Source organism: Sus scrofa, chromosome 16 (genome assembly GCF_054392235.1).
Source record: "Sus scrofa isolate SSC_HxYL_T2T_F1_AM1 chromosome 16, Sscrofa_HxYL_maternal_Yorkshire_Landrace_v2.0, whole genome shotgun sequence".
NCBI classification, from domain to species: domain Eukaryota; kingdom Metazoa; phylum Chordata; class Mammalia; order Artiodactyla; family Suidae; genus Sus; species Sus scrofa.
In genome coordinates, this window is record NC_139398.1 from 31,702,361 (window position 1) to 31,714,689 (window position 12,329).

Genomic DNA, 12,329 nt, shown 5'->3' on the forward strand with positions numbered 1-12,329 from the left:
ATCCTCCAAAAAAACTATTGCTCCTTGACTTCTTGTCTCAGGGTATTTCTAGGGGGAAGGGGCTAAACTAAGATACTTGGAGATGCCTTCATCATCTCCAGGGCTCACTTAGCCTCCGCCAAGACCCCTTCCCCGGCAAATCATGGCTGGTGCCTAGGGACCACGGAACTGTCCTAACTGAAGACAGTCTGCAAGGTCATGGCTGATTTGGGGTGAGAATGGGCTCTCCATTTTCCACGGATTATCAGCAGCCCAAAGCTGCACAAGGAAGAAACCTCCCAAAGGTAACCATGGGGAAGGAATAGCGGCAGTCGGGGGAGGTAGGAGAAGCCACCTGGAGAGGCTTAAGGTACCCTTGGGTGTGACCCTCCTCTTACAGGGAGGAACTGGGAATAAGAGCAAATTGAAGCAACCCTGCCTTGGCCCACCTTTGGCCCTGAAGCTGCACCCAGATTCTTCTGCCTTTAAATCCACTGCTGGTTTCTCTGCCCTCAGGTACGGAACCTGCCCTTAGGTCTGCTCCTTCTCTCAGGTGGCTTTTCTCCGCTTCTGTCTCCCAGTTCTCAGCCCATTCTAACACCACTCTCCTGGATCCTCTCCCAGGAATCACACTTCTAAACCTGGTCCTGGGAGCAGCCTCGAGGCCATCTTCGACTTCCTAGTGCGATGCAATTGCTTAGCAATCGCTCCTGCTCCTAAAACTGCCAAGGGGCCCTTCCTCTTTGTAGGAAAGGCTATATGCATTTTGAATTCTGTGCAAGCCACCATCTGCTTAAAAAAATAGCTCTCCATGTTGGTCTTCATTCTCAGTCCCCTGCCACTTCAATTATGTATTTGTTTATTACCTGATCCTTCTTTCTGCTTAAACATCTTCTTCACGGTCTGGCAGGCTGAGCCGTCCCCCAGGCACACACCACAGCGATCCTCCGTGGCGTTGGAATCGATCTCATAGTCACAGCCGACCATCTGCACGGAAGAGAGGGTGAGCGTGAATGACATGCATGGAGGATGCCACACCTGCCTGGGCCTTTGACCCCTCCTTTCTCCCTTAGCGCCAGATGAGATCAGGGCTGGAGGCAGAGAGAAGATCACGTTTCCTTTTCTTGGTGGTGGCCAGAGGGATGCCCAAAGCATCCACGGATGGCAAAGGAAATATTTGCTTAGAGGGGAAAAAAGTATACACTGCACGGGGCTGCAATTTCCCTGGAGTGAGAGGCAGAATGGAACACTTTTCCAAACACATATAACAGCGAAAAGATCTTAGAATGGGAATCGGGGGAGCAGTAAATCCCTTCCGGATGTGCAAACGTCGCTCCACTTCTTCTCAGTGAGATTCCTAAGGATGAGGTAACACCCCCACCTCTACTTGGGTGTGCACTCCCTTTGCATTCCTCACTGGGTGGTCTCTCTGGTTCCTGCCTGAGCTGCCAGCCAAGGGGGACATTTGGCTCAGGCTGAGACACTCTAGTCAAATGAGGCATGAGACCTCTGACCTGCAGACCCAGCTTCAGACCCTTTGGAGCCACCAATGACCCCAGCCCCCACCACACATCACACTAAGCCGAAGCCCAGCCATTCTGACCTCCTTCCCTCCAGCTGCAGAGGAAGAACTCATCATTCCCCTCTGAGCCAAGACCAACCTTACCCCTGGGCTCTGGACCCCATCCCGTCTCAGGGTTCTGTCTGTTGGTCCTCCTGAATTATCACCCTCCCCCTCCACTGGTCCCTTCTCCTCAACCCATCAACAGAGCCACATCCTTATCATCCAATTCCCATTCTGGAAAGAGAGAGCCATTCAGCTTGGGGTGTTTGGTCACAGCACATAGCAAAGAATCATGACACTCAGACTGAAAGTCATGAAGCACGTGAACTTCCACAGAAGCTGTCACTAGCTCTCTTCTATGGCCTATATTTCTTAACCATGTTTCAGTAGCAGGAGAAAAAGGGAAAGCTCTGCCATATTCTATTAGTCAGATTTTTCTTTTCTTTCTTTTTTCTTTTTAGGGCTCGCACCTGTGGCACATGGAAGTTCCCAGGCTAAGGGTCGAACTGGAGCTGCAGCTACTGGCCTAAGCCACAGCCACAGCAACTAGGGATCTGAGCCGCATCTGTGACCTGGGCCGCAGTTTGTGACAATGCTGGATGCTTAACCCACTGAGTGAGGCAAGGGATTGAACCTACATCCTCATGGACAGTACATCAGGTTCCTAACCCACTGAGCCAAAAGGGGAACTCCAGATTTTTTTCTATTTGGGAAGAAAAATTACGCCCAGGTAGTTTTTTCTCTCTCTCCAAGATACTTCCTTTTGTTATTGTAATGCAACTTCAAATCAACTGAAAGGAGGAATTTGGCTCTTTAAATACACCCTTCCTTCACCAGCTAAATAGAGAATTAATGCCCATGGGCAGAAAACAGTGCCATTCTTCAGGTTAACTATCTCTGATTTCTTTTAGATCCAGAGACGGTGCTACTTGACCCAGTTGGAAAAATAAAATACTAAGAGTTTTAAAAAATCTTAATCATGCCAATTACTGTGGAAAGAAAGAGTCTGGATGTGTGCCTTCAATGGTTATAAGTAAAATGCCAACCCTTCACAAATGATATGTTCATGTCAAGCTTGAGCAGCCTCTAATAAGTGACCTTTGCAAATGCTATCCCAGGGACTTTCATCCCTTCACTGATTTGGAATGAGCCCAGGAAACTTAATCTGAGACATACTCATTTTAAAGTGCTTTTAAAAATCTCTACTAGGATGGGATGGGTTTAAAAATGTGAAGAAAAAAAGGAAAGAAAGCCAGAGAAACAAATATCTTGAGCCCATCATTTTTTGATTTTTTTTTCTCAGTAATATTTGCCAGTATCCCTGGGCAGGGGGGACTGGGGTGGGATGGGGGGAGGAAATCCACTCCCCATCAAGCTGGCCCACGAGAGTAAGTGGTTCTTGTGGAGACTCATCCCTCTGCTTCTCCATCAACTGCATGCGGGACAGTCAACACTGACGTGAGTATGTGACCGGAGGCCGAGGAAGGCAGAAGCCCATCCCTTACTACGCATCACATGTAGGGCTCTCGAGGGAAACGAGGGGACATCCCTCTCCTCACCCACATCCTGTGCTCTGGCAACAGGGCCACAGCAATACTGTCATCCTGCTGTCAGCGGGATCAGAGATGACACTGCGGCTGCCACCAAAGGAGGACAATGACTCTGCCATGGCTTCCCTCTGATGTGACCCTTAGGATGCCAGACCACCTCCCCAACAGGCTGCATTTTTTTTTTTTTAAAGAAAATCCCTTTAATTTTCCATCATATTTCTCTACGAAAACATCTTTCTGGTGGGTAGAGCTGATATATAAAGTACTGCACATATTTAATTTCACAATTTGATGTGTTTGGACCCGAGTACCTACAAAGCCATCACCACAATCAAGGCAACAGACATATTCGTCTCCTCCAAAATTCTTTGGGTGTGTGTGGTAAGAACACTTACCATGAGATCTACCCTCTTTAGACATGTTTAAGTGCATAATACGGTGTTGTTAACCACAGACACTACGCTGTACAGCAGAGCTCGACAACTTACTCATCTTGCCCAAGTCACGCTTCATTCTCATTGAACAGAACTTTCTGTGTGTTCCCTTGGCAGCCACCAGGCTCTTTGCTGCCTCTATGAGTTGGACCACTTTAGATTCTCATATAAATGGAATGATGGAGCATTTGTCCTTCTGTGACTGGCTTGTTTCACTCAAGCTAATGTCCTCCAGGCTCATCTGTGCTGTCAAATGGCAGGATTTCCTTCTTTTTTTTAAAGCTGAATAATATTCCATGGTATGTATATACCACATTTTCTTTATCCATTCACACACTGATGAACATTTGGGTTGGTTCCATATCTCGGCTATTGCAAATAATGCTGCAATGAACATGGGATTTCAGAAGTGTCTTCAAGATCCTGATTTCATTCCTTTGGATATATATCCAGAAATGGGATTGCTGGGTCGCATGGTAAAAATTAAATTGTAATTTAAATTAAATGTTACTTTAACTAAAAATGAAATATTTTTTATTTTTTTATTTTAAGCGAGAATTGCAAGCATTTTTAATATTTATTTATTTATTTATTTATTTTGCTTTTTAGGACTACACCCGAGGCACATAGAGGTTCCCAGGCTAGGGGTCGAATCAGAGTTACAGCTGCTGGCCTATACCACAGCCACTTCAACTCAGGATCAGAGCCACATCTGTGACCTACACCACAGCTCACAGCAATGTCAGATCCTTAATCCACTGAGCAAGGCCAGGGATCGAACCTGCAACCTCATGGTTCCTACTCGGATTCGTTTCTGCTGCGCCATGACAGGAACTCCAAGATATTTTTAATGTCTTGAGGAACCTCCACACTGTCTCCCATAGTGACTGCGCCATTGTACATTCCCACCAACAGCACACAAGGGTTCCAATTCCTCCACATCCACACTGAAACTGGCTGTCTTTGTCTTTTGATAATAGCCACCCTAACAGGTATGAGGTGCTATCTTGTGAGTTTCATTAGCATTTCTCTGATGTTTAATGATGTTGAGCACCTTTCATTTACCTGTTGGTCATTGGTATATCTTCTTTGGAGAAATGCCTAGTCAAGTCTTTTGCTCATTTTTTCATCAAGTTATTTGTTTTTCTGCTATTGAGTTGTGGGTGTCTCTCATACATTTTTTGATATTAACTACTCATCATACATATGGTTTGCAAATATTTTCTCCCATCTTAGGTTGCCTCTTTATTCTAATGACTCTTCCAGAAGTGTATCATCAATTCTTGACCCTGTCGCTTGGACTGAAGAGCATCCTATCTTGAGCATTACTTAGAGAAATAAGGTCCCCGTCTTTCACCAGGCTTTTAGCCCTACATGAGTGAGTAAGTAATATGTATTCTCACAAATGCTCATTTTTTTCCTTATCAGTTAACACTGTTTTATTTACTAAATTCTCAAGTAACTGAGGACTGAAATACCAACGAGTACCATGACCTAATCCACTGAGAATGTCATCATTTCTTTCTATAGTCCCTTGGCAAAGGTAAAGAGTGGAAGAATGTCTAGTTCCAAGATGAGATTCATTCCCAGCGCATAAAACTTTAGTGCGAAGAGAGGGCCAGTTATGCTTAACTGAGAACAGGTAAGTGATTTTGTCCTTTAATAAATGGGACAGCTGCTTATTATTAATGCTTTGAGGGCCAAGAGCGAGGATCTGGCATTCTCGAGAGAGATCTGGCCCAGAGAAATTGATTTGAGGTTGCTCAGCAAATCACTGAGGTGGCCAAAATGGCCTCGAGAGAAAACAAAGAGGGTTCAGGGCAGTTTCTGAGAGCAATGAGAAGGGGAGCTAACTTAGGACGATCGTCAGGTAAGATTAAGGACTCAGGTGGGACTGAAGACACTGACCTTCTCAGGGCATAAATTCACAAAATGGAATTCTTAAGAAGTGTACATAGGAGTTCCCGTCGTGGCGCAGTGGTTAACGAATCCGACTAGGAACCATGAGGTTGCGGGTTCGATCCCTGCCCTTGCTCAGTGGGTTAACGATCCGGCGTTGCCGTGAGCTGTGGTGTAGGTTGCAGACGCGGCTCGGATCCTGCGTTGCTGTGGCTCTGGCGTAGGCCGGTGGCTACAGCTCTGATTCGACCCCTAGCCTGGGAACCTCCATATGCCGCGGGAGCGGCCCAAGAAATAGCAACAACAACAACAACAACAAAAGGCAAAAAGACAAAAGACAAAAAAAATAAAAAAAAAAAAAAAAAAAAAAAAAAAAAAAAAAAAAGAAGTGTACATAGACTGATTGTAAGAGCAAAACATCTTGGTTGGGTTGGTCAGGATCAGGGTCCTGGGTAAGAGGTTGATGGAAGGCGGAGTGGAAAAGTCTAGGGGACAGCTAATGTGATAGTTCAGGGCATCTTGGCTCTTCGGGAAGGAAACGAAGGCAAAGCTATGCTGACTGGCAGAAAAGGGAAGAGAAAAGGAACGAAAATCAAAGATCTGGTTTCTCTTTCCAAGAAAAAGGGGTGAGAGAGGTGGAATGTTGGCAGCCTGTCTTAAAACTGCAGGGCTGGGAAAGTTGGAAGAAGAGTGGAATATCTGCTCATATATTTAAAAGCTTATTCCACGTCATACCTGTTATTAAAAATAGGTGTATCCTGGAGTTCCTATCGTGGCACAGCAGAAATGAATCCGACTAAGAACCATGAGGTTGCAGGTTCGATCCCTGCCCTCGCTCAGTGGGTTAAGGATCCAGCATTGCCGTGAGCTGTGGTGTAGGTCACAGATGTGGCTACGATCCAGCGTTACTATGCCTCTGGCATAGGCTGGTGGCTACAGCTCTGATTTGACCCCTAGTCTGGGAACCTCCATGGATGCAGCCCTAAAAAAGATAAAAAGATAAAAAAAGGGGGTGCATCCTAAAAAGTCATGGTTTAAACTTGTATCTATGATAAATAAACTTAGGAGTTCATTACAAGTTAAACAAACAAACAAAAAAACAAAAGAACAAGATGAGGGACAGAGTTACTTCCTATAACAATTCAGTTCTGATCAAAGTTTGATGAATTCCCTTGACAACAGAATCTGCAAGTCCTGCAAGTCTAACATGCCCAAATGTTGGCAAATATCATAATTTCAAAACAGACAGCAAATATATGATTATAAGCAAAAATAATGAATATTTATATGAATATAAGCGAACATTTTCCTATCCACAGAGAAGATGAATTAGACACTGCATGTATTATTTCTTCTGATGACGTAACTTTTTATTTCAATAGATGTTCAATTCCCTTTGAAAAAAACCTGGTGAATGAATACGAGGACTAGCAAAAGCTGAAAATATCTACAACCTAGCTGTTTAAAAGATAAATTGTATTTGGCTATTAAGGTAAATTTGATTTGGCACAACTTCTCAGCTTAAAAACTTAGTTCAGTGTGGTATAGACAGAAAGTGAGTTATTACAGCTCCTAAAAGGCTTTGATTATTGCTTTAATTACTGGTTTCCAGAAAGAGGAAGGCAAGCTGAGAGAATCTGGCTTATTATATTAAGTTGATTTAATTGGTTTCAAGAGAGGCACCCAGGATCCCTTCTCTTTTGTTCAAAAGACCTGAGTTTTCCATCATAAGCTAAAGATAGTGTCTCTGTGCATGCAAATGTATTTAGATCTAAAAGACAATTTTAGCCTCACTTTCATTTCTTGATAACCAAAGTTCTCAGCCCTGGCAGCATATGGCCATCACATGAGGAGTTCTAAAAATAGCAATGCCCAGGCCCCAAATCACAGAGATTCTGAATTAATAAGGTAGAGATAGAGCCAGAAGTCAGTAGATTTTAAAATAGGCAGCCAGGCCTGAGAACTGCTGCATTAGATGGCAATGGGGCTACTTGGGGCTAAATTAGCTAAATAAACTTTTTTCCACTCTAGGGAACAGATCTAACCTGAAATATATGAATTATTTTGGGCTCTCTGTAGCCACAGTGGTAATTAGTCTGTCAGGAAGAGAATTCTGCCTGGGCTCTTTCCGACTTAGAGTCTGATTACAGCTTGCTGTTAGCTCACTCACTCAGTCCTGGGAATCACCTTGTGGCCTCCTGTACTTTGGCCAATACTGGTAAGTCCATCAGCCACGGCAAGGTGATAAATTCTCCTTCCCAGGGTGCTAAACATTTATGGGCAGGAGCTTTTCATGGTGATAGTTTGGGCCAGTGGAAAAAATAATGCTAATTATTTATAAAAGCAAACAAAATATATTAGGAGTATTGTGTGACAGGGGCTGTGTTAAGGGCTTAACATATATGAGTTTATTTAATCTTTTTGACAACTCCCACAAAGAAGATTTGTTAACATCCCAATTTTATGGAGGAAAACTGAACCTTAGAAAGATGTATGGGTTATACAGCTAGTAAGTAATGGTATTTGGTTCACAGTCTATAGCCCAAGCACTTACAAATTATGCTTTACTAATAGTTAATTGAGTATTTATATAGTTTTTCTTCCATTGAGTAACAACACCTCTTTATACTGGGATTTATGCCTGGGGGTTGGATCACAAAACTTGTTCATCAGCTCTTTGCAAAATAAACTATAAACAACGGGGAGAAATTCTTCAATGGTTGTATATGTCAAAGCATTACAAAATCAGACCTACGTCGTTTACATGAAGGCAGGGTTTCTTAATGGAGTCGATGTGAAAAAAGTTCCATAGAAATCAGAAGACCGCGTTTGTAATTACCTGTTATGCCATCTCTCTTCTAAAGATCATGCCGGTGATTAATCGAGATTTAAATGTCAAACTGTTTTAAGAAAAACACTACACAATGATTAATTTCAGTTTTTCCTCCAACCGATCTACTCTGTTGGCAAGTGACCCACGAATAATTCAATGCCGCTGAAATAATCTAAATTGCCTTTTCCTAATAATTCCTCCTTTAATTTGGTTCTCCTTCCTTTCAACCCAGTCCCATGCCTAAAATAATATCACAGAGCATATCAACAGATCAAGAAATGAAGACATCAGCAGGAGGGAAACAATTCAGTTCCAAATTGTGACTTTGATGCATACCAAAAAGCCTTGCCTCACAGACACAATAAAAAAAAAAAAAAAAAAAAAAAAAAAAAAAACAGACCATATGCAAATACCATGAAAGCAAAAGGTGAGAAGGTCTGACTTCCCAAATTAATAAAAATCATGATTTTATAAAGTTGTAGATTAAGGAAACATACCCAATACCTTACATATGCCATTAATACAGACATTTCTGCTGTTGCCGCCTTCATAGCAAGGGGTACCATCAATGACAGCATCCAGCATTTTCTCGGAAAACTGGCCATCTATTGGTCGGCAGTAGAGCTCACAAGGATGTGCTGGAGTGAAAAAGAGACAAATCTTTGCAAGCTAGCTTTTTAGCTCAGTACCTCTCCCCTAGGATTTTGTACCTATGACTCCCCGCTCCCCACCCCCCGCCCCAAACATTGTTCATCTGGAGCAAAAGATGGCATTCCCATCTTTTACCTTTCTGTGACACAATGCAGACTTTTTTTTTTTTCTTTTAAAGAACTTTGCAACAAATTAAATTGGGGAGATTACTTTAAAAGTCTATGCCTTTTGTTATATATGATGACAACAATCAATTGTTGAACTACATTTATAAAAATAAGGCACTGAGCATCTGAGGTTAACCTAGAAAATAAGTAATAGCACCCAGTGATGCAGGACTCTGGACCAGCACCATGCCAGCCCATTGTTTGCAGCAGAGGAAGCAGACTTCCGGGAAAGACCCTCCCACGGGACCAGCTCATTACGAATGCCACTGCTACTATTGTAAACCCACCCCCCCAAGAAATATTCTCCCTTATCCTCCCCAAGTCCATGAAGTCCTTGGACACAGATTTATAATTGCATAGGAACAAATGATCTCCTTTTTTGCCAAAGAAGCCAACCCGCTTATCACAGAGGTCCAACCCATCACGCTGGGTCCTGAATTCAATCCATTTTAAGGTTTAATTTTCTGTTTCCTTGTGGATGAGGATAGGGTGATCTTCCCATAGAATTGCTGTAAAGACTTACTTAATACAATGTGTTATCTATACATAGGTACTTAGAATAAGCAGCAAGACAGAGAACTTTTAACACATAAATTGCCTTAAAAGTTTTAATAAGTAATACATGTATATGATAGGAGGAATTCAAATAATAATTTTCTTTTGAATGATATGTCTTGTTTTCTTGAAGTGAAAAATTTGAGAATGTCTTCTTCAGAAAAGTCCTTTGGGGATCCCTTCTGAACCCGTTTACTGGGGAAAGGGCTGTTAGCTTCATGACCAGCTGAGGGCTCTATGGGACCAACCATAATGCCATTTGCCATGGACCCACCTCTATGTGGATGGGCACCAAATGCAAGGCCAGAGTGAGCAGCTCTAGGGAAGGCTGCTCTAGGATGCAATGATCCATGTGGTAAAGAAATTAAAAGTTTATTTGGGGAAGGGCTGTTAGTTTTGTTACAACTGGGAGTTTCCTTTGTGGTGCAGGGGAAATGAATCTGACTAGAATCCACGAAGATGCAGGTTCGATCCCTGGTCTCGCTCAGTGGGTCAGGATCTGGCATTGACATGAGCTGTGATGTAGGTTGCAGATGCGCCTGGGATCTCATGTTGCTGTGGCTGAAGTATAGGCTGGCGGCTATAGCTCCGATTCAATCCCTAGCCTGGGAATCTCCATATGCTGCGGGTGCAGCCCTAAAAAGTAAAAAAAAAAAAAAAAAAAAAAAAAAAGGAAAAGAAAAAGAAAGAAATTAAAAGTATACAACTTACATAAATTTAACTAAGAGCAAAAGCTCAAATCTGGGACTCTGGTGGAACTTAAGACAGAGTTTCAAAAGCATCTGTTCAAAGCTTAAAGGAGAAAGGTAAAAACAAATAAAGAATATCAACTGAGAGTTCCTACCCTGGCATAGTAGGTTAAGAATCTGACTGCAGCGGCTCAGGTCACTGCAGAAGTGTGGGTTCAATCCCTGGACTGGTGCACTGGATTTAAGGATGTTGCTGCCCAACAGGTCACGGCTGTTGCTCCGATTCAATCCCTGGCCCCATAACTTCCCTATGCCTCAGGTGTGGCCATAAAATTAAGAAAGAGACAAAAAAAAAATATCAACTGATTTTATATGAAGTGCAGTAGGCAAGTTGTCTGAGAGAATGAACAAAGTCAAAATGAGTTGGTGAGATCACTCCACCAGGTGCCAATGGAAGAGGGCCAGAAGACTCCAGAGACGGGCCATGACTCTGAATTATTATAAATCTTCATTCCTGGCAACACAATTAGCTCTGTCACTGCCTAACTTGGAACAAAAGTGCTTAGGAGCTGCCCGGGAGCAATTCTGCTCTCTGAGACATGAGAACATCCATCCAGGTGCACTGGGGCCAGGGAATCATTTCGTGAGACCTCAGGCTGTCAGGTAGAAGGATGGAGGCCAGGGGAACATTTTTAAACAAGACTTTGGTTTGAGCTTTAGAATTGAGATGTGAGACTTTGTATTTGGACACATAAAACAAAAAGAAGCAGCAGCCCTGGATAATTCTGGAGCTTTTCTAAAGGAAGGATCTATTCTAGCCTGCTGGGGAGGGCTGGGACGACAGCTGCCTAGGGTGCAAAATTTAACAAAGCACTCACTCTCAGGGCTGTAAAAATGGCTCCTTGCAGCAAGTAAACCTCCCAACCAAAGGCAAACCTGGCACTGAAGTCCAGAACAGAGAAGTTCCAATGTTTGTCTTAGTTTTACTTCCTCTGCACTTGTGTTGTTTGACTCAGTCCCTAAAGAATAAAACTACCCAGAGACGTTTGCTAGTTCTACTTATTGAATGAGTAAAAGGGAATTGTGCTTGTCAAAATAATAGCCAGTGCATTACTCGACCATTATTCCCCAGATCTTCTTGTGCTTTGCAGTGGTTGTCTTATCTCACAGCAATCACAGCCACCCTATGATGTTAGTTTTTTTACTATCCCTTTTTAACAGAGAAAATTTAGGCACAGAAAGATTAAGTTTTCCAAGATCTCCATAGGATGAGTGGCAGAGCACAAACTGATGGTTTAATGTAGAGCTCACACTATTAACCCCTAACCTACAGGCACAGAATTATTCTTTCACACACACAAAAAAATGTCTTCGATGAGATCTTTAAAGTAACCACTCTTTGTGTTATTAGGCAAGGATTTATTCACGGGTCATATCTGAGAAGCCAATTTAGTAGAATATCTACTGGACTCCATTCTAATTTTCTTCCGCAAGGCTTAACTATGGCAAGAATCACCAGCCTCTGGAGCCATTTACTCCAACAGAGAACAGATGTAACGTTCTAGCTTATGACAGTGTAGTATTACCTTGAGAAAGTTACTTAACTTTTCTGTGGCTTAGTTTCCTCATCTAAAAAATGGGTATGATAATAATCCCTACTGTGCAGGGAAATTGTGAGGATGAGGACAGAGATTGCAGATCAAGCACTCAGCGTGGCACCTGGTATACAGTAGGTGCCTGACAAATGACAGCTGTTCTGGTGGTTGATTTCACCTCCTCATCCTGAACTCCTGCTTTCTAAAGGTCCCTGCGGTTGTCCCATATGCTGTGCTTCTATCATTCCAATCTTCTCTCAGAGCCGTCCGAAGACACATGGTTTGTAATGCTGGCTCGATTCTCTTTCCCACAAATCTTTCCCCAAATACCCTCTTCTTCAGATTATCCCATTATGCCATTTCTAATCAATTCTGCACTGATTTCATGCTTTGTTTTACTGCTTTCTAAACAA

The 12,329-nt window shown here is 42.8% G+C and overlaps 1 protein-coding gene across 6 annotated transcripts in view; it reads right to left on the reverse strand.

Annotated features, from left to right (window-relative positions):
* The window catches only part of ADAMTS12 (ADAM metallopeptidase with thrombospondin type 1 motif 12), a 375,325-nt gene that overhangs the window by 103,812 nt on the left and 259,184 nt on the right, over positions 1–12,329 (reverse strand). For 3 of the 6 annotated variants that reach the window (XM_085002056.1, XM_021076980.2, XM_085002057.1), the window contains exons 13-14: positions 8,764–8,897; positions 846–966 (exon numbers count right to left, since the gene is read on the reverse strand). In XM_085002056.1, the coding sequence (XP_084858182.1) occupies positions 846–966; positions 8,764–8,897 (255 nt within the window). Of the gene's footprint in view, positions 1–845; positions 967–8,756; positions 8,898–12,329 lie in introns of all 6 variants that reach the window. The other 3 variants (XM_085002059.1, XM_085002058.1, XM_085002060.1) reach the window with 1 other exon arrangement.